Consider the following 24,060-nt stretch of genomic DNA (forward strand, 5'->3'; position numbering starts at 1 on the left):
CTCCCACCCACCTAGGGAGGGAACCCCAGCCCAGCATGGAAGAGAGGTAGCCTGTTTCCTAAAAAGTTTATTGGTGCTGTTTAAGAAAAGGGCTGTGGGCTGGGAGGGCTGAAGCTGAGGCTACGTGGGCTGCCCCTCATCCTCCTGCTGCATCCGGGTGATCAGCTGCTGGCGCTCAGCAGCCTGGCGCATGCGCATCATGACCAGGCTCTCATAGTCCCTCTCCGACACCACCGAGCCCTGGGGACAAAGGGGACAAGGAGGAGTCAGGGCAGCAGGGCACAACCCATAGACTGCAGACGCAAAAGACAGGACCTAGACAGAGCTGAGTAAAAGCTGAGGCGGCAGGAGGGCAGAGAAAGAATGGGGGCATCCTGGATCCCCAGGCATCCGGGTTTCTTCAGAGGGAGCATGTCTGTTCTGCAGGCTGCCTCACCTCTAGTTCATCTCTTGCCTTCCCCCACCCCCCTCCTTTTACCCAGGCACGTCACAGTGACAGCCCTGCTTGGTGAATAACTTCCCCAAGTGCTAGCCAGGACAGCTCTCTCCATTTCCTCTCAGCCCTTCATCTGGCACTCCTTCCCGCCACACATGGCTTCTTCCTGGCACATTTCCAGTGGAGGCTGTTTGAGTGCAAGCCCAAGCACTGCTCCCACTTGGCCCCCAGCTGCTCAGCTTCTTTGTGGTCTGGCTCCGCTGAGGATACAGAGGGGAGCCCAGCCTTTTACATAGCCTGCAAGGGCCCTGCTCTAGATGAGAGAAGCTGGCTGGTGTCCAGAAGATACACACCAGGGCTCCTGGAGGGCAGAGCTCATGGCTTTTTTCTTATGATCCTGTCAGTAGCAGCACGAGGAATAAAGGAGGGCTCTGTTTTATTAATCTATAATAATAATACTAATAAGCTGAGTGTGGTGGCACACGCCTTTAGTCCCAGCACTTGGGAGGCAGAGGTAGGAGGACTGCTGTGAGTTCAAGGCCACCCTGAGGCTACATAGTAAATTCCAGGTCAGCCTGGGCCAGAGAGAGACCCTACCTCAAAACCTTCCTCCCCCCCAAAAAAGAATGGGCCAAGGTTGTGAAGTTGAGAAGTAGCTCTAAAGGAGAGAGAGCTGCCAACCCCACCCCCTGATAATGTCTGCACTATTAATTACATTATTTCCTCCTTGGTGTAGCTCAAGTGTGGTCCAACAGCTGCTGGGAGAAGTGGGAAGCCCACCTGAGTTAGCACAGACACAAGCTGGGCTAGGGGTTGCAAGTGTGGTGGCCTGTCCACAGCAGAGAGCTGTGCCACTATTTGGGAGCACCCCACACGGAGCATAATGAGGTGAGGGAGAAGGCCAGACTGACGTCAGGCTGCAAGAAGAGCAGCGCTCCCTCCTCAAGTCAATACTGCTGTGCCAAGAAAACTTCCAGTCACCCGTGGCATGCCCCCACCAGCCCTGGGAGGAACAAGCCCTTTATAAGCATGGGGCTGTTCCCCGTTAACACACCCTCTACATCCTTCCCCTCATTCCTACAGGACTGCTAATGAGGGCCTGTCACCCGCTCCAGAGCTGAGTCACCCACACTAGCGACAGATCTCTCTTCCTTCCCCAGCAGTTGTTTCGCAGGCTTGCCTTTCAATTAGCTCCCATCTCCCTGGGCTCCTCCCACACACACTGGGGCTGGAGAGCTGGCTGACCTGCTGCGGTCAGGGTGGGTGGTGATGCCAACACGAAAGGAAGCAGTCGGGTGACACACCGTGCAAGGCTGCCCCCAGAACCTGTCTCTGGAGGAATCTGAAGCTCCCCACTGTCTTTGGGTGTTGGTCACAGCTGCCCCAATCCCGACCTGCGGATGCTACAATTACCTCAGAGCATGAAACCTGGCTTCCTACCGGACTGAGTCAGCTGCAAACAAAACACATCGCAGCCACACACTGGCACAAACAGCCAAGCCACTAATCAGTGCCGCAGCCGCTGGCAGAGAAGCCACAGTCCTGTGCTGGCCAGGAGACAGGCACAGGGTGAGCAGGGACCCAGCTGCCGCCTCCCTGGGGAAGGAGCGCACAGCCTTCATCAGCAGAGAAGACCCAGTGCCCCCCTCGTTCACGTGCCGTAAGTGCTGCATCTTCCTCTTTTATTCCCCCCCCCCCAAATGCCTGTCGAGTAACTAGGCCACCCTTGTCCTTGTGGGAACTCTCGGCAGCAGTAACTCTCAGCACCTGCTCTCCTGGACAGAAAGCCCTCTTCCCAGGGCGCGTTGTGCAAGACGCAGGGTAAAGGACTGTGCTGAGCAGAAAGCGTGGTTTGTTTCTAGCCCACGAGGGCTGTCTCCCTGGTTCTTGGCACTCAGTACTCTGGCAGGAACCAGATGGTCACTAGCTGCTCTTGAACCCCTCCGTGGGGACTTCGGAGGTGCTAGACTGCTGACCCCCCGGGAGTCCCATGGAGACTTGGCGGAAAGGCTCCTTTCGCGATGCCTCCTTCTTCAAGCGGCTGACCCTGGGCCGGCCCCGGCGACTGCGGCGGCAGGGCAGCGTGCTCAGCCAGGCCAGCACTGCGGGTGGCGACCACGAGGAATACAGCAACCGAGAGGTGATCCGAGAACTGCGAGGGAGGTCGGACGGCCGGCGTCTGCCCTTGTGGGGGGATGAGCAGCCCCGAGCCACCCTGCTGGCTCCCCCCAAACCTCCACGCCTCTACCGGGAGAGCTCCAGCTGCCCCAACATCCTGGAGCCCCCTGCTGCCTACACTGCTGCCTACACCGCCACTCTGCCCTCAGCCTTCTCCCTGGCAGGCCCCCTCCACCAGTTCTCCCAGGAGGACCTATCGGACCCTTCCTCCTTCCGGAGGACACCTACTCCAGACCCTGGTGATCCTTTCTTCTCCTTCAAAGTGGACCTGGGGATTTCACTTCTGGAAGAAGTTCTACAGATGCTGAGGGAGCAATTCCCCAGTGAGCCTCACTTCTGACTGGGGTGACTGAAGGAATGCAGCCTGGGGACCCAGGGAGGGAGGGCACACTCGTGGATTGAGGAATGAGCAGGGATAGGAATCCAGGGCTCTGTCTGCCCTCTGGATCCTGGCCAGTCCCCCCAGAATGGAGGGGCAGAGACTAGCTGGGAATACAAAGGGGTCACTTTTTAGCAGAAGCCCCAGAGAAAGCCGGACAGGCCAGGAAAGGGAGGCCACACCCTGAAAACACAGGAACCGGGCAAAGGTCAAAGAATGACAGGGTGGCATGGGTGAGTCAAGGTGTAGGAGGCCACTGGGCAGAACATGCAGCGCCTGGAACTAGCCTCTAAAGCCACTGTTAAGAGAGGTCACAGGATGTGTTGGAAAACGTGCTCCACTCAAGGCTAAAAAGGCAAGTGGGGAAGCCTAAGGAAAAGGGGGACAGCTTGATTTTTGCCCAATACGGTCACCACTTACTTCACACAGCTGTTTAAATTGTAATAAGATTAAACCGAAAATTCCGTTCTTTGTGACCCTACCCACATTTAAAATGCTCAACAGACACACACGATTAATCGTTAATGGCTACAACACTGAACAGCACAACATAAACAATGGCACTGCGACACCAAAGCAGCTCTGGCTAGAGACTAGTGTGGAGCTATCAGGGGCACAGGCAGGGAGAAGGACAAGTAGCCATGGGTCCTGAGGGCACTCACAGCAGGAGAGGTAGGTAGAGATAAGAGTAAAGTGCAGGAGAAAGGCTAAGGAATCATTAGCAGAAAAGAAAGCCTAGGAGATACAACCTGCCCACAGCGCTGTGCTGCTGCCCAGAGCACGAGGGAGCAGCCCTAGGGACTACCCTGCAAAGAATGCATGCAGATCTCCCAGAGCTAGTAGGTATGGTAGTCTTTGGGAAACACTACTGAACTAGGGGCAAAATTCCTCTGTAGAAGGTGGGAGGGACTTAATCAAAAGTTGGATGATAGGAGCTGGAAAGATGGCTTAGCAGTTAAGGCACTAGCCTACAAAGCTAAAGGACCCAGGTTCGATTCCCCAGGACCCACGTAAGCCAGATGCACAAGGTGGTACATGCGTCTGGAGTTCGTTTGCAGCAGCTGGAGGCCCTGATGTGCCTATTCGCTTTCTCTCTCTATGTGCCCCTTCCCCTGCCTCTTTCTCAAATATAAATAAAATATTTTTTAAAATTGGATGATAGATACACTGTGAAGAAACCCAACTGGACTCCAGAACCATCTACTAGGACTAGGCAAGCTTTGCCTCACCCAAACCTGACAAAGAGCTGCCAGCCAGGTCAAGGCTACCAGGTGTGCTACTGCCCCACCTGGTGGCGTGGCCAGAAGATCTGAATGCAGAGCCTTGCAACAGCTGGCCTGTGGTTCTGGCCCCCAGGCCTCTCCAGGTATTAGGGAAGCTTCACCATACACTGCCTCCACAAATCTTCAGAGATGCCAGGCTGAAAGGCTCCTCTGTATACAGGAGATAATGAATAAAGTTTTTTTCCCCCTCATAATTTGTGGAATTTTGCTTTGGCTGTGAAATTCTGGGACTTAAAGGTAGGAGAATGAGTCACCTTTTTTTTTTTTTTTTTTTTTGAGGTAGGGTCTCTCTCTAGCTCAGGCTGACCTGGAATTTACTATGCAGTCTCAGGATGGCCTTGAACTCATGGCAATCCTTCTACCTCTGCCTCCAAATGCTGGGATTAAAGGTGTGCACCACCACACCCGGCTGGGGTCCTAATTTAAATTCACATTCCTCTGTCTAGGGTCTGGGCCACACTCCCAGAAGGCTTCTAGTCCCTTAGGTTAGCAGAGGGACCAGTAACTGAGAAAAGCCCCTGATAATTTACTGAGAGCTGTGGACATACCCAACCGGCGGTTTCAGAGGAGGGAAGAGCCAGGCTGCTGGCTTTAGCCCTCAAAACAATCAGTCCCAATGGGCAGAGGTGGCCAGAAGCCCTATAGCTTCAGCCTCTGTATACAGTGCAGAAGACAGTGCGTGATGGGGGCAAAGTGAACACAAGCCACCGTGGAAGGGCAAGGACTAGGAGGCTGCAGCCCGGGGCTCACATTAACTTGAAGATGCATACTTCATCACAAGTAGGACACCAGTGACACCCAAGGGTCAGCAGGAGGCTGCCATTATTTCTAGAGGAGAGATCTCCTCTTCGCAGTCCATCCCTGAGCGGGGAGCCAGACACACAGCTGGAAATGAAGAGCCGGGGAAGGAAAGCTCTCCCTGTCACCTGTCCACCTGCCCCTCCAAGGCAGCACTGGGTTGTCGAAGCTCCAAGTCCTTCAAGCCACAACCAAGAACCAGCAAGCAGGAGAGCCCTCTGGGTGAGGATGAGAGCCCCAAGAGGAGACACAGGAGGAGGGTAAGCAAGGTCTAACCTTTGACTACATAGGCGTGAGGTGTGCCGCAGAGGGCAGGCTAAACATGGGTGAGGCCCTAGGTTCAATCCTCAGCACCAGAAAAAATAAATGTGTAGGATAGGGTCTCTGTGGCCCTCAGAGAAGAACAAGGATCAACAGGGAACCACAGCTCTTCTGCCTGGACTGGTGGACATGTCAGTCTCATTCTACTCCCATCAACCCAGACTTAAGAAGTAAGGGGTTAAGGGGGTGCAAAGGCCTCCCAAGCCTAAAGCAGGCCCAGCTGAGTGACTCCAAGCTGCTTACCTTTGATGGGTAGCTGGTGCCTGCTGTGCCTTGGGGTTGTCCCTCCAGCCAGGAAAGCTTCAAAGGGTTGTCCACCAGGCCCACTTCATTTTGGACAGCCAGCTCCTGCCAAATAGATCATCCAGTCCTGGTCCTGTCCATGCCATCAACTATAAGGGGCTCTCTCTCCACAGAAAGAACAGAACCAGCATCCTGGTCCTCCAAGCAGAGCTGGCCAACCTCAGCTGGGCAGAAAGTCTTGACCCTAAGCTGGCCCAGAGATCCCCTAGGAGCATGGGTCACCTAATTTAGAGACCTCCACAAAACTGGGTCCCTGTCCAGAGTGACAGGGCTATTAATGGCCCCCAGGCCCCAGAAGGCACTCACTGCAGCCTTGACTGTCGCAAACTCCACTATGGCGGTGCCCGCCTTCTTCCCAGAAAGTACCAGGTTGAGAACCTCCCCGTACTGTGGGGGCAAGGAGAGTCACAGTAAGTATAGTCGGGCAGTCAGCATAGATGAGCTTATGCCAGAGACCAACCTTGGGATATCTTCTTATTGCTTATTGCTAAGGGCCCAGAGAAGCAAGATCAGAGACAGGAAATTAAGCCCCCCCCCCACCAGGAAGACAGGGTAGCAAAGGAGAGATGAGCAAAGCAAGGCCCTTAGCTGGTACAGCGGCACAGCTGCCTTGGCTCACTGAAGGCAGGGAAGAAGATGGGGCCTTTGTTGGAGACCCCCACCTCCTCTCTCCCAGCACATCCAACGTTTCCTTTCAAGGAAAGGGCTAGATTTAAGCAGGGAAAGAGACCAGGCTGGAGGGGGCACATGGGAACAACCTAAGCAACAGGATGGCTGGCCTACAAGGTATCTCTCAGCTGTCTCATGGTTATGAGGCAGCCAAATTGGGGACAGGAAATATGGGAAGGGAGGTTGAAGCTACGTCAGACAGAAAGGAAGGAAAGAAGCAAGCACATAGACATGTTAAGGAAATTCAGAGGCATAGAGAATCCTGAAGTCTGGGTTGAACCGTGGGACCAAGCTAACAGGAAAGGAAGGAAGTCAGCGGAACAGACCTTCTGTAAAAGCTGCAGGAGGACTTCTCTGGAATAACCACCTTGGAGCTCATCCTCCTTCTTGCACTTCCACTTGAGCTGACAAGACAGCGTCACCAAACATTGGCCTTTGGCTGAACGGTACCAGACCCCAGAATTCAGTTCACCAGTGTGAGAAAACCTCTTCTGGTCTCCACGCCCCTGTGCTCTAGGGAACACCACCCAAACCACGCTCCCCCCATGGAAACAGCAGCCTGATCCACCTTGGCCATACTCCTGCCTTGTAAGACCCTCCACGGAGGGGCCTCTGGGGAGGCTCTGCCTTGCACTAGCCAGGGTTATTGCCACTTGGCATGGTGGCTCACAGAAGCGGTCCTGGGCTCCAGGCGGCTAAAGGATGGAAAGGATATGATGGTGGTGCTGGCTTCCTTGGGGACCCAGAATCTCTGCCTGAACCCCTGAGCCACAGAAAGCACGCCATTGCTGAGAGGTGCTGTGGCCCATGGATCTCCCCAGACTAACCTTTAGCTTGGGGGTTCCTTTGCCTTCAGTGCTTTCTGCTTTTCCTAGAAATATTGAAAAAGGAAGAAGGGTAAAGTTTCAAGAGGTCAAGGTTTTCCCAAAGGTAAAGAACATAAAAAAGTTCCTCCTGACCAAGGTCAGGAGGTCCAAGGACCAGTGGACCAAGGTCAGCTGGTGAGACCCCTGATAGGGAAGGTGGATGTGATCTCACCCCCTTGCTGGATGGCCTGCCCAGCCAGCTCCTGCAAGCCATCTGTTAGCGCTCTCAAATGAAAAGCTGGCCACACAACCATTGGGCCAGAGGCATAGCTACAGAGCACAGAGTTCCACTGAGGCAAAGTATTCCAAGGCCTTTCCTCCTGTGATCTGCTCCAAGCAGAGATCCACCTCTACTGGAGACTATGAATAATGTAGCCAGAAGACCTCGTAAAAAGCACACAGGCCCCCAAGAACTGGTAGGAAGAAGGGAAAGGTAGCATGTGTTGAGGAGTACCATGGGGTGCCCCCAGGGTCCTGGCTGGCGGACCCTCCCTAGTCATCAAGTAGCCAGCAGAGAGGACCCAGCAGAGAGTAGCACTCTCACCTCTCAACCTCTGCTCTCGGTCCTGGCGGATCTGCTCCTGCATCAGCCTCTGCTGCTCCTCCAGCTGGCGGGAGCCCTCTTCCCGCAGGCGTGCAATCTGTAGAGCGGTGGGGAGGGGGGCGGAGGGGTGACAATTCTGTGCAGATCCAATTCCAGGATGGCTCGCTCACCTTGTAAAGGTCCCTAGGAGGGTCCACCTGTAAGCTAGGACTCAGCGACCTGTAAGTGGGACAAACCGCCCAGCTCCCACAGAACATGGAAAGAACAAGCCCTCCCTGCCCAGATGGCTACCCAGGTCCTCCTTGCCCCTTACCCTGCAACAGATGGTCCTCAGGCCAATGAGCCTGGATGCTCACCTCTTGCTCTAGCCTCGTGGTGGACCAAGTTTCCTCCTCTTCCTCATTCCCCTGGGCCTGGGCCTGTCGCTCCCGAGCCTCTAGATCTAAACACAAGGGTTGAGTGGCTAAGTGATGCTTTGCAGAAGGGCTCCATGGCCTCAGCCCACCCCAGCTCAGGATTTTTCTCAAGTGTCTCACATAGGATAGTAACTCTGGAACCTCCTACTGTGGCCATATGTTGACAAATTACTTCTCACTGCACAAGGTTATAACAGAAGAGGTATGAGCTCCAGCCAAGTGTCCAGGGGTCTGGAAGAGTTAAGGCAGCTCATACTGACCAAGCAGGTTCTCTCCACGCAGTGAACATGGTACAGGTGGGTGCCTGTGTCAACAGCCCAGAGCTATGTGTCACATATACCTGTAGGTGGCCTCTGTTCCTGTGACACCCTAGCCTCTACCTGGGCCTTGCCTCAACTTTGATTCATTTCCCACCACTGAGCTCAAGTTCTGTCTCTCTTCCTTCCTCCTCACTTCCTTTGCTAAGCTTCACTGTGGCCTTGGCTCTAGTGGTTTCTCCAGGGATGAACAGGTAGGTGTTGGAGATCTTCCCATCTCCTAAGGGAATTTTGCTTAAAACCCTGTGCCAGGTTGGCTGTTAGGACAAACCGTTCTCTCAGGCCTGGTATTCATTACTTTTCTCCCCACTCTACCCTCTGGTTCTTGGAATCAAACCTGAGTGTGAGTTCCATGCTGAACAAGTGATTCACCACTGAGTGAGCAGCCGTATTCACTTACTTGTATATGTACATGTATATGGACACAAAGATGGATGTTTTGGAGCTAGGCATGGTGGTACAACTTTAATCTCAGCACTAGGGAGGCAGAGTTAGGAGGATAACTGTAAGTTTGAGACAAACCTGGAACTACAAAGTGAGTTTTCCAGGTCACCCTGGGCTAGAGTGAGACCCTACCTAGGAAAAGAAAAGAAAAGAAAGGAACGATGGGTGTTTTGGGATGGCATAGACATAAATTAAAATACACAGAACACTGCTGGGTGTGATAGTGCATGCCTTTAATCCCAGCACTTGGGAGATAGAGGCAGGAGGATCGCCATGAGTTAGAGGCCACCCTGAGACTATATAGTGAGTTCCAAGTCAGCCTGGGCTAGAGTGAAATGCTACCTTGAAAAATAAAAAAATAAAATAAAATAAAGACTGAAAAAAGAGAATCACTGTGAGTTCAAGGCCAGCCTAGGGCTACAGAGCGAGTTCCAGATCAGCCTAGGCTAGAGTGAGACCCTACCTTGAAAAAACAAAAATAAATAACAAATAAATAAATAAGGGGGGCTGGAGAGATGGCTTAGTGGTTAAGGTGTTTGCCTGCAAAGCCAAAGGACCCAGGTTCAATTCCCCAGTACCCACATAAATCCAGGTGCACAAAGTACTGCATGCATCTGGATGGAGTTCATTTGCAGTAGCTAGAGGACCTGGTGTGCCCATTCACCCTCTCTCTGCCTCTCTTTCTCAAATAAATAAGTCAAAATTAAAAATAGATTTAAGGGCTGGGTGTGGTGGTACACGCCTTTATTCCCAGCATTTGGGAGACAGAGGTAGGAGGATCACCATGAGTTTGAGGCTACCCTGAGACTACATAGTGAATTCTAGGTCAGCCTGGACTAGAGTGAGACCCTACCTCTGAAACAACAACAACAACAAAAGCCAGGCGTGGTGGCACACTCCTTTAATCCCAGTTCTCAGGAGGCAGAGGTAAGAAGATCACTGAGAGTTCAAGGCTACCCTGAGACTACATAGTGAATTCCAGCTCAGCCTGAGCTAGAGTGAAACCCTACTACAAAAAACCAAAACAACAAAATTAAAAAAAAAAGAAAAGAAAAGAAATACATAGAATACCTAAGTGGGGAAGAAAAACTAGGTAAAGAATACCTGGGTCAGCCTTACCAGGTGATGGAATGTCTTAAAATTGATTCATAAACTGGGTGAGGTGACTCATGCCTGTAATCCCAGCACTTAAGAGACTGAGGCAGAAGGGCTGCCTCAAGTTCAAGGCCAACCTGCGATACATAGTAAGTTCCAGGCAAGCCCGGACTACAGTGGGAGACCCTGTCTCTAAAACAAGCAACACTCAAAACAAAAAACAAATGAATAAATGATTTATAATCATAGTGGCACTACCTAGTAGATTCAGTAAAAATTATTGAATTGTATACTAAAAATGGGTACATGTGGGCTGGAGGGATGGCTTAGTAGTTAAGGTATTTGCCTGAAAAGCCAAAGGACCCAGGTTTGATTCCCCAGGACCCATGTTAGCCAGATGCACAAGGGGGCGCACGTGTCTGGAGTTTGTTTGCAGTGGCTGGAAGCCTTGGCATGCTCATATTCTCTCTCTCTCTCTCTCTCTCTCTCTCTCTCTGTCTCTAAAATAAATAAATAAATAAAAAATAAAAATGTCTTTTTAAGCCGGGCGTGGTGGCGCACGCCTTTAATCCCAGCACTCGGGAGGCAGAGGTAGGAGGATCTCCATGAGTTCAAGGCCACCCTGAGACTACATAGTGAATTCCAGGTCAGCCTGGACCAGAGTGAGACTCTACCTCGAAAAAAAAAAAAAAAAAAAAAAAAGTCTTTTTAAAAAATGGGTATATGTGCTAGGAATGGTGGTGCATACCCTTAATCTCAGCCCTCAGGAGGCTGAGGTAGGAGGATCACCATGCGTTCCAGGCATCCTGGACTACATAGTGAGTTCTGGATCAGCCTGAACTCTAGTGAAATTCTGCTTCAAAATAAAAGGGAGGGATATATAAAGGATTACTCTGGAAATAAAGCTGCTAAGAAGGCAAGCCTGACCCCCTTGGAGTCCTTATAAGAAGCTCTTCAGAGTGAAAACTCTTGTTGGAGATGAGGCTAGAAAATAATGCAAAGAGACCCAGCCAAACATATGGAATAAGAACACTGATTTCACTCACAGTGGAGTTTAATTCCTCATTTCCAGTAAGTTACTGAACTTTCATAGTAAATCTAGTAACTGATATTATTCCTCAGAGTGTCCTCAGGACTCAACCTCTCAGGACAATTTTGCCAGAGCCTCTAAGAAGAAAGGTGATAGAGACTCATGAACCATAGGCCAGCCAGAACCACAAGGTCACTTACCAAGCTTTACTTTCTTCCTTTTCTCATCAAGTTTCTGGGTCCTCTCTGCCGCCTGCTTCTTGGCTTTCCTGACCTTGTCATATGCAGCCTGGTAGGAGAAAGGAACAGAGCAGAGAGTGAGCCAGAGAAAAATGACAGAACCTTTACAGTCTTCCCAGCCCCTGGCCCAAGCCACCAGGGTCTCTGGGGCTTAGACAGCAAGGAGAGTGCCATGTGGTGGAGGACAGGATCTCGGGTAAAGGAAGCAGTCGTTTCTAATCAGGTAAAGGGGTGGGGGGCTTACCCTGGCTGCAGCATCGGTCAGCACCTCCAAGGCCTGGGAAAGCTGATGAAAGAGCTCAGCTACACACAAGGACCAAAAACAAGAGAGGAGAAGGAATCAAGTTGGATGTGGCGATGATAGGCTTCCTCAGATAAACACTTCAAAGAAGCCACAGGAGGGCAGAGAAGCCAACATTAACAGATGATGGCTAGCAAGGAATGGAGACCATATCAACCACTGGCAGAGAAAGTGAAGCCCCAGGGTCCACTGCCTGAGGCAGGCCATATGCGACTTCACCCCACAACATGCACACACAGCTTAGATAAGCAGAACACAGTAGCCAGAAGAGTCAGTCTCTTCTTCACCGGAGTCTCACCTGCTCTGGGATTATCTGGGTTTTTGTCTGGGTGGCAGGAGAGGGCCTTCTGTCGGTAAGCCTTCTTCACCTGGAAGAGTCAGAAATCAACCATTTATTCCCAGCCCAGGGTTGGCAGGAAAAACCTTGCTGAAGAGATACGGCTATGGGATGGAGAGATGGCTCAGCGGTTAAAGGTGCTTGTTGCAAAGCCTGACAGCTTGGGTTTGACTCCCCAGTACCCATGTAAAGCCAGATACAAAAAGTGGCACATGTGTTTGGAGTTCATTTGCAGTAGTAAGAGGCCCATTCATTCTCATTGATATTCTCTCTCTCTCCTTGCAAATAAATAAATGGCTGGTGTGGTGGTGGACACCTTTAATCCCAGAAGTTGGGAGGCAGAGGTAGGAAAATTGCTGTGAGTTTGAGGCCAACCTAGGACTACAGAGTGAGTTCCAGGCCAACCTGGGCTAGAACAAGACCGTACCTCAAAAAAAAATAAAAATAAAAAAAATTTAAAAAAAGAGGCTGCTGCATCCCTCTTCAGAGCCACCAGGATGTTTGTGACAAAGGAGGCAAGGGCCATGGAGGGAGGCAGCCACTGCCACCCAGCAGAGAAGCCAAGCCTATTTCATGACATAGGTTCAGGCTCACCACTGCCAATATCAAAGGCTGGAAGGGGCAGGGTCTCAGTTCCCTGGTCTCTGTACAGCTACTTGCAAACAGCTACCCTTGACTGTGGCTGTGGAAGCTGGGGCAAACTTTCTGAAGAAAAATGTAGCAACTCCTTTTAAAATGTACTTTCCCTTTGACCCAACCTAGGCATTTGGACTACAGAGGTATGCCAAAGTAAATATACAAACATGCTTACTGAAACAATGTTTAAACTAGGTGCCCACTCAAACTAGCCAAATTTCCAACAAGAAGACCTGTTAAAAATAAAACACTCGTCGGGCATGGTGGCGCACGCTTTTAATCCCAACACCGGGGAGGCAGAGAGTTCGAGGCCACCCTGAGACTACACAGTGAATTCCAGGTCAGCCTGGGCTACAGAGTAAGACCCCACCTCGAAAAACCAAAAACCAACCAACCAAACAAAAAAAACCCACACAAAACAAAAACAAAAACAAAACCACCCAACCAGGCGTGGCGCACATGCCTTTAATCCCAGCACTCAGGAGACAGAGGTAGAAGGATACCTGTGAGTTCAAGGCTAACCTGAAACTACATAGTGAATTCCAGGTCAGCCTGAGCTAGAGTGAGTCCCTACCTTGAAAAACAAAAAAACAACAAAAAATTTTAAAATATATATATTTATTTATTTGACAGAGAAAGAGGAAGAGGGAGAGAGAGAATGGGTGTGCCAGGGCCTCCAGATGCGTGTACCCCCTTGTGCATCTGGCTAACGTGGGTCCTGGGGAATCGAACGTGGGTCCTCTGGCTTTGCAGGCAAACACCTTCACCACTAAGCCATCCCTCTAGTCCCCCAAAATATCTTTTTTAAATTACAATAGCTGGGCATGGTGCATACTTCTGTAATCCCAGCACTCAGGAAGAGGAAGAGCAGGAGTTCAAGGCCATCCTTGTACATGAGACAATCTCACAAACAACAAAATCCTGTTACATTGCTGGTAAACACAACACTCAGGAGCTGAGCCAAAAGGATCTTGAGTTCACAGCCACCTGGGCTAGACAGAAACCCTGTCACAGCAAAATAAACCAGTAAATAAGATACAATAGAGGTGTCTGTGCTGACTCAGAAAGGAACTTTTAGGGTAATGTGATGGAAAAAAAAAAAACCATAATATTCAGTACATACTGTTCTGAAGTTTAAAATAAATAGTTACAGGTAACGAGGCAAGTATATAATTATTTTTTTTCTAAAGGCATCATAATCCACTCTGGGATTAAAGTCATGTGCCACCATGTTTAAGTGAGATCTGGAAATTCAAACTCTGGTAATCTCAGGGCCTCTCAGCCCCTCATGCTTGCCCAGAAAGTGCATTTAACTGCTGAGCCATCTCTCTAGCTCCTGTTTTGTTTTACTTTGTTTTTGCTGTGTAGCCCAAGATGGCCTCCAAAGTCCTGATCTCTTGGACTGGGTAGTGGTTCAGTGGATCACACAGTGTTCATAGCTCAAATGAAGTACCCAAGTTTAATTCCCAGACCCTCTGGAAAAAAAAAAAAAAACCCTCTATAATTTGCGCACACAAGGCAAGATAAGAGGCTAAGACAGGAGAACTTCCTGGAAGCTAATGCAGCAAACAACAGCAGACTGAGAATCTAGAGCAAGAAATCCTGCCTCAAATATGGGGACATGTGAGGATCAATCCAAAAACCCTCCTTCCACGCCCACCCACACTCACAACTGAAAAATTAGGGACTGAGGAGATAGTTCCCAATTAAAAGCACTTGCTTACAAACCTGTCAGAACAGATGGGCATTCATTTGCAGCAACAAGAGGACCTGGCAAGCAAACATACACACACGTGTTTGCACATAAACAAACAAAAAAAAATCCAGCCAGGCGTGGTGGCGCGCACGCCTCGAAACCCAGTACTGGAAGAGGCAGAGGTAGGAAGATCACTGTGAGCTCAAGACCACCCTGAGACTACATAGTAAATTCCAGGTCAGTCTGGACTAGAATGAAACCCCACCTTGAAGAAAAAAAAAGAAAAAATTCAGGGCTAGAGAGATAACTTAGCAGTTAAGGCACTTGCCTGCAAAGCCAAAGGACCAGGTTTGATTCCCCAGGACTGACTTAAGCCAGATGCAAAAGGAGATGCATGTATCTTGAGCTCATCTGCAATGGCTGGATGTCCTGGCACACCCATTCTCCCCCCCCCCTTTTTTCTCTCTCTCAAATAAATAAGAAATAAACAAATAAACATACATTTTTAAAAATCCATTGCTGGGCATGCTAGTGCATGCCTTTAATCACAGCACTTGGGAGCCAGAGGTGGGAGGATTGTTGTGATTTGAAGACCACCCTAAGACACTGAATTCCAAGTCAGCCTGGGCTAGAGTGAAACCCTAACTTGAAAGAAAAAGAAAAAAAATCCAGCTGGGTCTGGTGGTGCACGCCTTTAATCCCAGCACTCAGGAGGCAGAAGTAGGAGGATCGCCATGAGTTCGAGGCCACTCTGAGACTACAAAGTAAATTCCAGGTCAGCCTGAGCTGGGGCGAGACCCTACCTCAAAAAAACAAAAACAAAATTCTAGACCTTCCTTCCACAGCCTCCCAAGTATCTAGGATTACAAGCATGCATTCCATGCCTACCCCGCTCTAACTAGTCTTCTTTTCTTCCTTCCTCCCTCCCTCTCTTCCCTTCTTCTTTTCTTTTTTTAATTTAATTTTGTTTTTCTTTTTTGAGGTAGGGTGTTGTTCTAGCCCAGGCTGACCTGGAACTCATTCTGTAGTCCCACGCTAGCCTCGAACTCACAGCGCTCCTCCTACCTCTGCTTTCCAGTAGTGGGATTAAAGGTGTGCACTACCACGCCCAGCTGGCGTTGCTTCTATTAGCAAAAATGGCTACCCAGATTCTTTACCATATGACTTATGCAGCTGTGGTATGAAAGACGGTCCAAGACCACAGAATGACTCTGCTTTCTAAGGTCTCTGCCTCTTACTTCCATTCTGCTCAAACTCTTGGGAGGAGCAGCTCAGCAGCTCCCCAGTTTCCATAGAAACAATGACTAAGAACTTCCACACCCAAGTGTGCTCAATAAGGACTTCCAGAGGCAGGCAGGCAGGCAGCTTCTGCCAGAAGAGTCACCTGACTGAAACTACCTCCAGAGACAGCCACCTCGCCCAGGACTTTTGGGGCTGTGCTGCCACCTGCTGCCCATGGCCAGCCCCACACCTGCACCTGCCAGGGCCAGTCTGGCTTTCCAATGGAGACTTAAGAGACAGGAAGGGCTCTCAACAGAAGTCTTGAGGCCCAGCATGCAGATGTTCCTCCTGTCCTCCCATCTTCCCCACTGCCCACCTATGGACACCTGGGACCACCTGCTCACCAACATAGATCTGTTATTAAAAAACTACAATGAGCCGGGAGTGGTGGTTCATGCCTTTAATCCCAGCACTTGGGAGGCAGAGGTAGGAGAATCACCATTGAGTTCGAGGCCACCCTGAGGCTACATGGTGAATTCCAGGTCAGCCTGGGCTAAGAGTGAGACCCTTCCTCAAAAAAAAAAAAAATAATAAAAATAATAAAAACTATTTATGAGATAGAGAGAAAGAGAATGAGAATGGGCACACCAGGGCCTCTTAGGGAAAACTAACTCTAGACTCATATGCCATGTTATGCAACTGGCTTTAAATGGGTACTGGGCAATCAAATTCAGGCTGTCAGGCTTTGCAACAAGTACCTTTAACTGCTGAGCCAACTCCCCCCGCCCTTTTTTTTTTTTTCCTCTAGTCCAGGCTGACCTGGAATTCACTTTGTAGTTTCAGGGTGGCCTTAAACTCTCAGCAATCCTCTTACCTCTGCCTCCCTCCTGAGTGCTGGGATTAAAGGTGTGCAACATCACACCAGGCTCCTTGTTTGCTTTTTGAGACAGGATCTTACTATGCAACCCCCGCTGGCCTGGAACTCACTATGTAGTCAGAGTTGGCCTTGAATGTGAGATTCCCCCCCCCCCACCAAGTGCTAGGCTGGCAAGTAGGTATCACCATACCTAGCAAGCAAGACCACTTCTAAGATTCTATCTAAAACAGTATCTAGGGCTGGAGAGATGGCTTAGCAGTTAAGGCACTTGCTGGCAAAGCCAAAGGACCCAGGTTTGATTCCCCAGTGCCCATGTAAAATTGGGTGCACAAGGTGGTGCATACATCTGGAATTTGTTTGCAGTGGCTAGAGGCCCTGGGTGTGCCCATTCTCTCTATTTGCCTCTTTCTCTCTTTTCTTCCTCTCTCTCAAATAGATACAGTAAATTTAATTAATTAAAAGCAGGATCTAGAAACTAATATACTATTTATAATCACTGGTACCTCTGCGTCCCTATTGCTGGGATTACAGATGTGCGCCACCATGCCTGGCATCACTGGTTTTTTATTGTATCATTATCTTTATCACTATTCACAACAAAAAGTCAGCAATCATTTAAATTCTAAAACAACAAAAGTAGGGGCTGGAGAAATGGCTTAGTGGTTAAGGCGCTTGCCTACAAAGCCAAAGGACCCAGGTTTGACTCTTCAGTATCCACATAAACCAGATGCACAAGGGGGCACACGGATCTAAAGTTCATTAGCAGTGGCTAGAGGCTCTAGCACACTCATTCTCTCTCTCTCTCTCTCTCTCTCACCCTATTTTTCTCTGCCTATTTTTCACTCTCTCAAATAAATCAAGAAACATAAAATAAAACAAAAGTAATAGCTAGCATTTACATAATGCTTACCATATAATAAATTCTGTTTGAAGTGTTTTATATGCTGTATTTAACCCTTAAAAATCCTTTTAAGTGGGCTGGAGAGATGGCTTAGTGGTTAAGCGCTTTCCTGTGAAGCCTGAGGACCCTGGTTCAAGGCTCAATTCCCCAGGTCCCACGTTAGCCAGATGCACAAGGGGGCACACGCATCTGGAGTTCGTCTGCAGTGGCTGGAAGCCATGGCGTGCCCATTCTCTCTCTCTAACTGCCTCTTTCTCTCTTTGTCTGTCGCTCTCAAATAAATAAATAAATAAATGAAAATAAACAAAAAATTTTTAAAAAGTCATTTTAAGTGCCGGGTGTGGTGGTGCATGCCTTTAATCCCAGCACTCAGGAGGCAGAGGTAGGAGGAGCGCTGTGAGTTCAAGGCGACCCTGAGACTACATAGTGAATTCCAGGTCAGCCTCAGCTAGAGTGAGACCCTACCTCGAAAAAAAAAAAAAAAGATAAAATACTTTTTATTTATTTATTTGCAAGTACCTGGGTGTCAGAGGTAGGAGAATCACTGTGAGTTTGAGGCCAGCCTGGGACTACAGAGTGAGTTCCAGGTCAGCCTGGGCTAGAGCGGGACCCTACCTCAGTCAGACACACAAACACACACACACACACACACACACACACACACACACACACACAAAGTGACATACTCAATAAAAATCTCCAGACTTGTAATTAGGCATGGTGGTGCATATCTGTAATCATACACAGCACTTGGGAGGTGGAGGATCAGGAGTTAAAAAATAAAAACAACAGAACTGTGTGTGGTGGTGCACACCTTTCATCCCAGCACTCAGGAGGCAGAGGTAGGAGGATAGCCAAGAGTTCGAGGCCACCCTGAGACTACACAGTGAATTCCAAGTCAGCCTGAGCTAGAGAGAGACCGACCCTACCTTGAAAAACCAAAATAAATAAATAAATAAAAGAAAAACAACAAAGCTGGAGAGATTGCATAGTGGTTAAGGCACTTGCCTAAAAAGTCAAAGGACCCAGGTTCCATTCCCCAGGATCCAGTAACCCCAATGCACAAGGTGGTGCATGTGTCTGGAGTTAATTTGCAGTGGCTGGAGGCCTGGCACACCCATTCTTTCTCTCTTTCTTTATCAATCTGCCTCTCTCTCTCAAACAAATAAAAATAAAATAATCTCAGCACTGGGGAACCTGAAATAGGTGGATCACCATGAGTTTGAGGCTAGCGTAGGCTGCAGAGTGAGTTCCAAATCAGCCTGGGCTGGAGTGAGACCCTGCCTCACGTAATAAATGGGGGCTCGGGACTGAGAAGGTGGCTCGGTGGTTAAAGGCACTTACCTGCAAAGCTTGGCAGCTCTGACTCCTAAGTTACCCTCAAAGTCAGATGTAGGAAGTAGCCTAAGTGTCTGGTATGGCCCTCACCACCTCACCACTCTTGGAAACGGGGGTAGGGGGTGAGTGCAGGAATACCAGAAAGAGACCCTGGTGCACAATGGATACAGAAGAACCCAATTTTAGTTCTCTGGGTTCATCGGGCTGGTTTCAAGTTTGCTAGAGGCAGTCCCAACACTCAATCCTTGACTAGCCCCCAGAGGCTCTGAAAGATTCAAACATAGAAGAGTAGAAGTCATGGATAGTGGCCATGGACCGATACCTACTGCTAAGAACGTTGGTTAAGTATGTCTGTCTGGATTAACTACTCATTACTGCTAAACCTGCCCTGAACAGGGCCCATTCCTCTGTTTGAATTAGAAACCTTTTTTTTTTTTTTTTTTTTTTTTGAGGTGGGATCTCACTCTAGCCTAGGCTGGCCTGGAATTCACTCTGTAGTCTCAGGCTGGCTTTGAATTAACAGCAATCCTACCTCTTCTTTCCAAGTGCTGGGAATAAAAGTGTGCACTACTGCACCTGGCTTAGAAGGCCATTAAAAAAAATACTTTTTATTTATTTATTTGCAGGCAGAGAGAAAGAAAGAAAAGAGAGATCGCCGGGCATGATGGTGCACGCCTTTAATCCCAGCACTCGGGAGGCAGAGGTAGGAGGATCACAGTGAGTTCAAGGCCACCCTGAGACTACAGAGTGAATTCCAGATTAGCCTGGACCAGAGTGAGACCCTACCTCGAAAAACCAAAAAAAAAAAAAAAAAAAAAAAAAGAGAAAGAGAGAAAAGAGAGGAGAGGTGTGCCAGGGTCTCCAGCTGCTGCAAACAAACTAGACACATGCACCACCTTGTGCATCTAGCTCTATGTGGGTACTGGGGAATCAAACCCAGGTTGTCAGGCTTTGCAGGCAAGTGCCTTAAGTGCTAAACCATCTCTCTGGCCCCTAGAAGGTAATTTTTTTTTTTTTGGTTTTTCGAGGTAGGGTCTCACTCTAGCTCAGGCTGACCTGGAATTCACTATAAAGTCTCAGGGTGGCCTCAAACTCACGGCAATCCTACTAGCTCTGCCTCCCGAGTGCTGGGATTAAAGGCATGTGCGCCACCATGCCCGGCCCTCCTAGAAGGTAATTTAAAATATATATATATATATAATTTTCTTATTTGAAAGAGAGAGAGAGAGAGAAGCAGAGAGAATGGGCATGCTAGGGCCTCCAGCCACTGCAAACAAATCCCAGACATATGCGCCCCCTTGTGCATCTGGCTTACGTGTACATATGTGCCCCCTTGTGCATCTGGCTTACATGGGTCCTCAAGAATTGAACCAGGATCTTTTGGCTTTACAGGCAAATGCCCTAACCGCTAAGAACATCTCTCCAGTCCAAAAGTCTCTCTCTCTCTCTCTCTCTTTTTTTTTTTTCCCCCGAAGCAGGGTCGCACTCTAGCTCAGGCTGACCTGGAATTCACTCTGTAGTCTCAGGGTGGCCTCGAACTCACAGCAATCCTCCTACCTCTGCCTCCCAAGTGCGGGGATTAAAGGTGTATGCCACCATGCCTGCTCAGTCATCTTTTTTCTGGTTTTTGTTGTTGTTGTTTTTTCTTGGTCATCCTTTTTTAAGATTTTATTTTTATTTATTGCAGTCAGAGGGAGAGTGTGTATGAGAATGGGCGCGCCAGGGCTTCTAGCCACTGCAAATGAACTCCAGATGCAGGCGCCACTATGTGCATCTGGCTTATGTGGGACCTGGAGAATCGAACCTGGGCCTTAATCACAGGCATGAACCTTAACTGCTAAGCCATCTCTCCAGCCCCATTTTTTAAAATATATTTTAGTTATTTATTTGAGAGAGACAATGGATGCACCAGGGCCTTCAGACACTGCAAACAAATTCCAAATTCATGTGCCCCCCTCATGTATCTGGCTTAAAAAGAGTTGAACTGAGATCCTTTGGCTTTGCAGGTAAAGGCCTTAACTGCTAAGCCATCCCTCCAGCCCCTGAAGGTTATTTATTTATTTATTTTCTTTTTTTTTTTTTTTCCCCCAAGGTAGGGTCTCATACTAGCTCAGGCTGACCTGGAATTCACTATGTAGTCTTAGGGTGGCCTCAAACTCTAGGCAATCCTCCTACCTCTGCCTCCTAAGTGCTGGGATTAAGGTGTGTGCCACCACACCTGGCTCCGAAGGTCATTTTTTAACTGACAATTTTCATACATGTACATATTTTGATCCTAATCCCCTCCCATTTCTTTCTTTTGCTCCTCTCCAGCAACCACTAAAACCCTTCCTCTTTTCAACTTTTCTTTTTTTTTTTTTTTTGGGGGGGGTTTTCCAAGGTAGGGTTTCATTCTAGCCCAGGCTGACCTGGCATTCACTATGTAGTTTCAGGGTGGCCTTGAACTCACCGCAATCATTCTGCCTCTGTCCCCCTCACCCCCACCCAAAGCTGGAATTAAAGGCATGCACCACCATGCCCAGCTCAACTCTTCTGTTTTTTTGTTTTTTTGTTTTTTTTGGTTTTTCGAGGTAGAGTCTCACTCTGGTCCAGGCTGACCTGGAATTAACTCTGTAGTCTCAGGGTGGCCTCGAACTCACGGGGATCCTCCTACCTCTGCCTCCCGAGTGCTGGGACTAAAGGCATGCGCCACCACGCCCGGCTACGACTCTTCTATTTTGATGTTATTACTTTTTTTTTGCTCCTCTCCACCATCCACGGCAACATGTTGATGGGCCTGTATTGAAGCCTGTTTTGACTCTGAGCCAGCAGGCCTGAATTTTGGTGCTTTGTATTACAAACTGTCAGCTTTGTCTAGCCCTTATGAAGTGACTTCCACCTCATCAGGTAAACTCAACTCTCCTACAGCAGATCTTTAAAAAGTTTCCAGGGCTGGAAAGATGGCTCAGCAGTTAAGGCACTTGCCTGCTAAACCAAAGGACCCAGGCTCAATTCCCCAGGACCCACAGCCCGATGCACAAAGTGGCACATACGTCCGGAGTTTGTTTGCACTGGTGGGAGGTCCTGGCACACCCATTCTCTCTCTCTCTTTCTTTATCTCTCTCAAATAAACAAATAAATAAGAAAGCAAGCAGGCTACCAGGACGGGAGAGAAGATGGCTTAGCGGTTAAGGCGCTTGCCTGCAAAGCCTAAGGACCCAGGTTCAATTCCCCAGTACCTACATAAGCCAGATGCATGCTTCTGGAGTTTGTTTGCAGGGGCTGGAGGCCCTGGCACATCCATTCTCTCTCTCTCTCATAAATAAATAATTTTTTTTTTTAGAACAAGTTTCCAGTTTCAATACTGTTTATTAGGAAAGAATTCTTCTCTGTGAGCAGCTCAAGAGGCTAGATCAAGCTGGGCGTGTTGGCAGTGGGCCTGCAATACCAGCTATTTGGGCGGCTGAGGCAGGAGGATTGAAAGTTTTACAAACTGAGCTACAAAACAAATTTAACTAGACAACTTATGTCTTAAAATAAAAAAATATATATATATTAAAAAGGAAGCCAAGTGCTGTGGTGCACACCTTTAATCACAGCACTCGGGAGGTAGAGGTAGGAGGATCGCTGTGAGTTCAAGGCCCCTATCCTGAGTCTACATAGTGAATTCCAGGTCAGCCCGAGCTACAGTGAGATTCTATCTTGAAAAAATAAATAAATAAAAAATAAAATAAGGCTGGAGGGATGGCTTAGCAGTTAAAGCACTTGCCTGCAAAGCCAAAGGACCCATGTTTGATTCCCCAGGACCCACATTAGCCAGGTGCACAAGGGGGTGCACAAGTCTGGAGTTTGTTTGCAGTGGCTGGAGGCCCTGTGTGCCCATCCTCTCTCTCTCCCCACTCTTTCTCTGTCAAATAAATAAATAAATTAAATAAATAAAGATGGGCATGGTGACACACACCTTTAATCTCAGCACTCAGGAGGCAGAGGCCAATGGATCACCATGAGTTCAAGGCCATCCTGAGACTACATAGCCCAGGTCAGCCTGGGCTAGACTGAAACCCTATTTCAAAAAGTGAAAACAAAACAAACAAACAACAACAACAAAACAAACAACAAGCTGGATGTGGTGGCACATGCCTTTAACCCCAGCACTTGGGAGGCAGAGGTAGGATCACAGTGACTTCAAGGCCATCCTGAGAGTCCAGTGAATTCCAGGTCAGCCTAGGCTAGAGTGAGACCCTACCCCGAAAAACAAACAAACAAAAAACCCCACAAGATAATTAAATAAATAATATTAAAAAGGAATGAGGGTGCTGGAGAAATGGCTCAGTAGTTAAGGCTCCTGCCTGTAAAGCCTAAGACTCATGGTAGACTCTCCAGGTACCATGTAAGCCAGATGCAATGATGCAAGCATGCAATGTCACACATGTGCACAAGGGGGCACAAGCATCTGGAGTTCAATTACAGTGACTGGAGGCCACTCCCTCCCTCTCTTTCTCTCTCACATAAAAAGAAAAAGGTGGAGGAGGGGGAGGAGGCAGAAGAGAGGGAAGAGGGGGAGGAAGAAGAGAAGGAGGAAGAAGAAGAAGGAGGAGGAGAAGGAGGAGGAGAGTGGAGTTGGAGAGATGGCTTAGTGGTTAACTTGCCTGAGAAGCCTAAGGATCCAGATTTAATTCCCCAGGACCCATGTAAGCCCGATGCTCTAGGTGTTGCACGCATCTGGAGTTGGTCTGTAGTGGCTAGAGGCCCTGGAATGCCCATTCTCTCTCTCTGCCTTTTTCTCTCAAATAAATAAATATTTTTTATTTGGTTGTTTTGTTTTGTTTTGTTCAAGGTAGGGTTTCTCTCTAGCTCAAACTGACCTGGAATTCACTATGTAGTCTCAGGGTGGCCTCAAACTCATGGCGATCCTCCTACCTCTGCCTCCCAAGTGCTGGGATTAAAGGTGTGTGCCACCACGCTGGGCAAAAATGCGTTCTTTCTTTTTTTTTTTTTTTTTTTCAGGGACTGAGGATATAGCTCAGTGGTAAAGATTTCCTAATATCATGCCAGGTTCCCCTAGATTCAATCCCCACTACCACAAAGACACACAAAAACAGGCTGGATTCAGGATAAAAAGGTACAATAGCTGGGCACGATGGCATAGGCCATTAATCCCAGCACTCGGGAGGCAGACATAGGAGGATCACCATGAGTTCAAGGCTACCCTGAGACTACATAGTAAATTCCAGGTCATCCTGAGACAGAGTGAGACTCTACCTTGGAAGAAAAAAGAAAAAGTGCAACAGGGCTGGAGAGATGGCTTAGTGGTTAAGGTGCATGTCTGCGAAGCCTAAAGACCCAGGTTTGATTCTCCAGGTCCTATGTAAGTCAGCTGCACATGGTGGCACATGTGTCAGGAGTTCATTTGCAAGGGTTAGAGGCCCTGGCATGCCCATTCTCACTCTATCTCT

The 24,060-nt window shown here is 48.8% G+C and overlaps 2 protein-coding genes across 2 annotated transcripts in view; one reads left to right on the top strand and one right to left on the bottom strand.

The window, feature by feature from the left end:
- Positions 1 to 51: 51 nt before the first annotated feature.
- The window catches only part of Dnajc17 (DnaJ heat shock protein family (Hsp40) member C17), a 35,315-nt gene continuing 11,306 nt past the window's right edge, over positions 52 to 24,060 (bottom strand). Inside the window, exons 2-11 of the mRNA XM_004660791.2 lie at positions 11,918 to 11,987; positions 11,563 to 11,621; positions 11,280 to 11,367; positions 8,134 to 8,219; positions 7,778 to 7,874; positions 7,195 to 7,238; positions 6,694 to 6,771; positions 6,005 to 6,085; positions 5,639 to 5,743; positions 52 to 240 (exon numbers count right to left, since the gene is read on the bottom strand). Coding sequence (XP_004660848.2) covers positions 121 to 240; positions 5,639 to 5,743; positions 6,005 to 6,085; positions 6,694 to 6,771; positions 7,195 to 7,238; positions 7,778 to 7,874; positions 8,134 to 8,219; positions 11,280 to 11,367; positions 11,563 to 11,621; positions 11,918 to 11,987 — 828 coding nt within the window. The 3' untranslated portion in view covers positions 52 to 120. The remainder of the gene's footprint in view (positions 241 to 5,638; positions 5,744 to 6,004; positions 6,086 to 6,693; positions 6,772 to 7,194; positions 7,239 to 7,777; positions 7,875 to 8,133; positions 8,220 to 11,279; positions 11,368 to 11,562; positions 11,622 to 11,917; positions 11,988 to 24,060) is intronic.
- On the top strand, positions 1,173 to 4,470 carry C8H15orf62 (chromosome 8 C15orf62 homolog). Its single transcript, XM_045155982.1, has one exon. The coding sequence runs from the start codon at positions 2,427 to 2,429 to the stop codon at positions 2,952 to 2,954; it is 528 nt and encodes a 175-aa protein (XP_045011917.1). The 5' UTR covers positions 1,173 to 2,426; the 3' UTR covers positions 2,955 to 4,470.

The sequence above is a fragment of the Jaculus jaculus genome, chromosome 8, assembly GCF_020740685.1.
Source record: "Jaculus jaculus isolate mJacJac1 chromosome 8, mJacJac1.mat.Y.cur, whole genome shotgun sequence".
In the NCBI taxonomy this organism is placed as follows: domain Eukaryota; kingdom Metazoa; phylum Chordata; class Mammalia; order Rodentia; family Dipodidae; genus Jaculus; species Jaculus jaculus.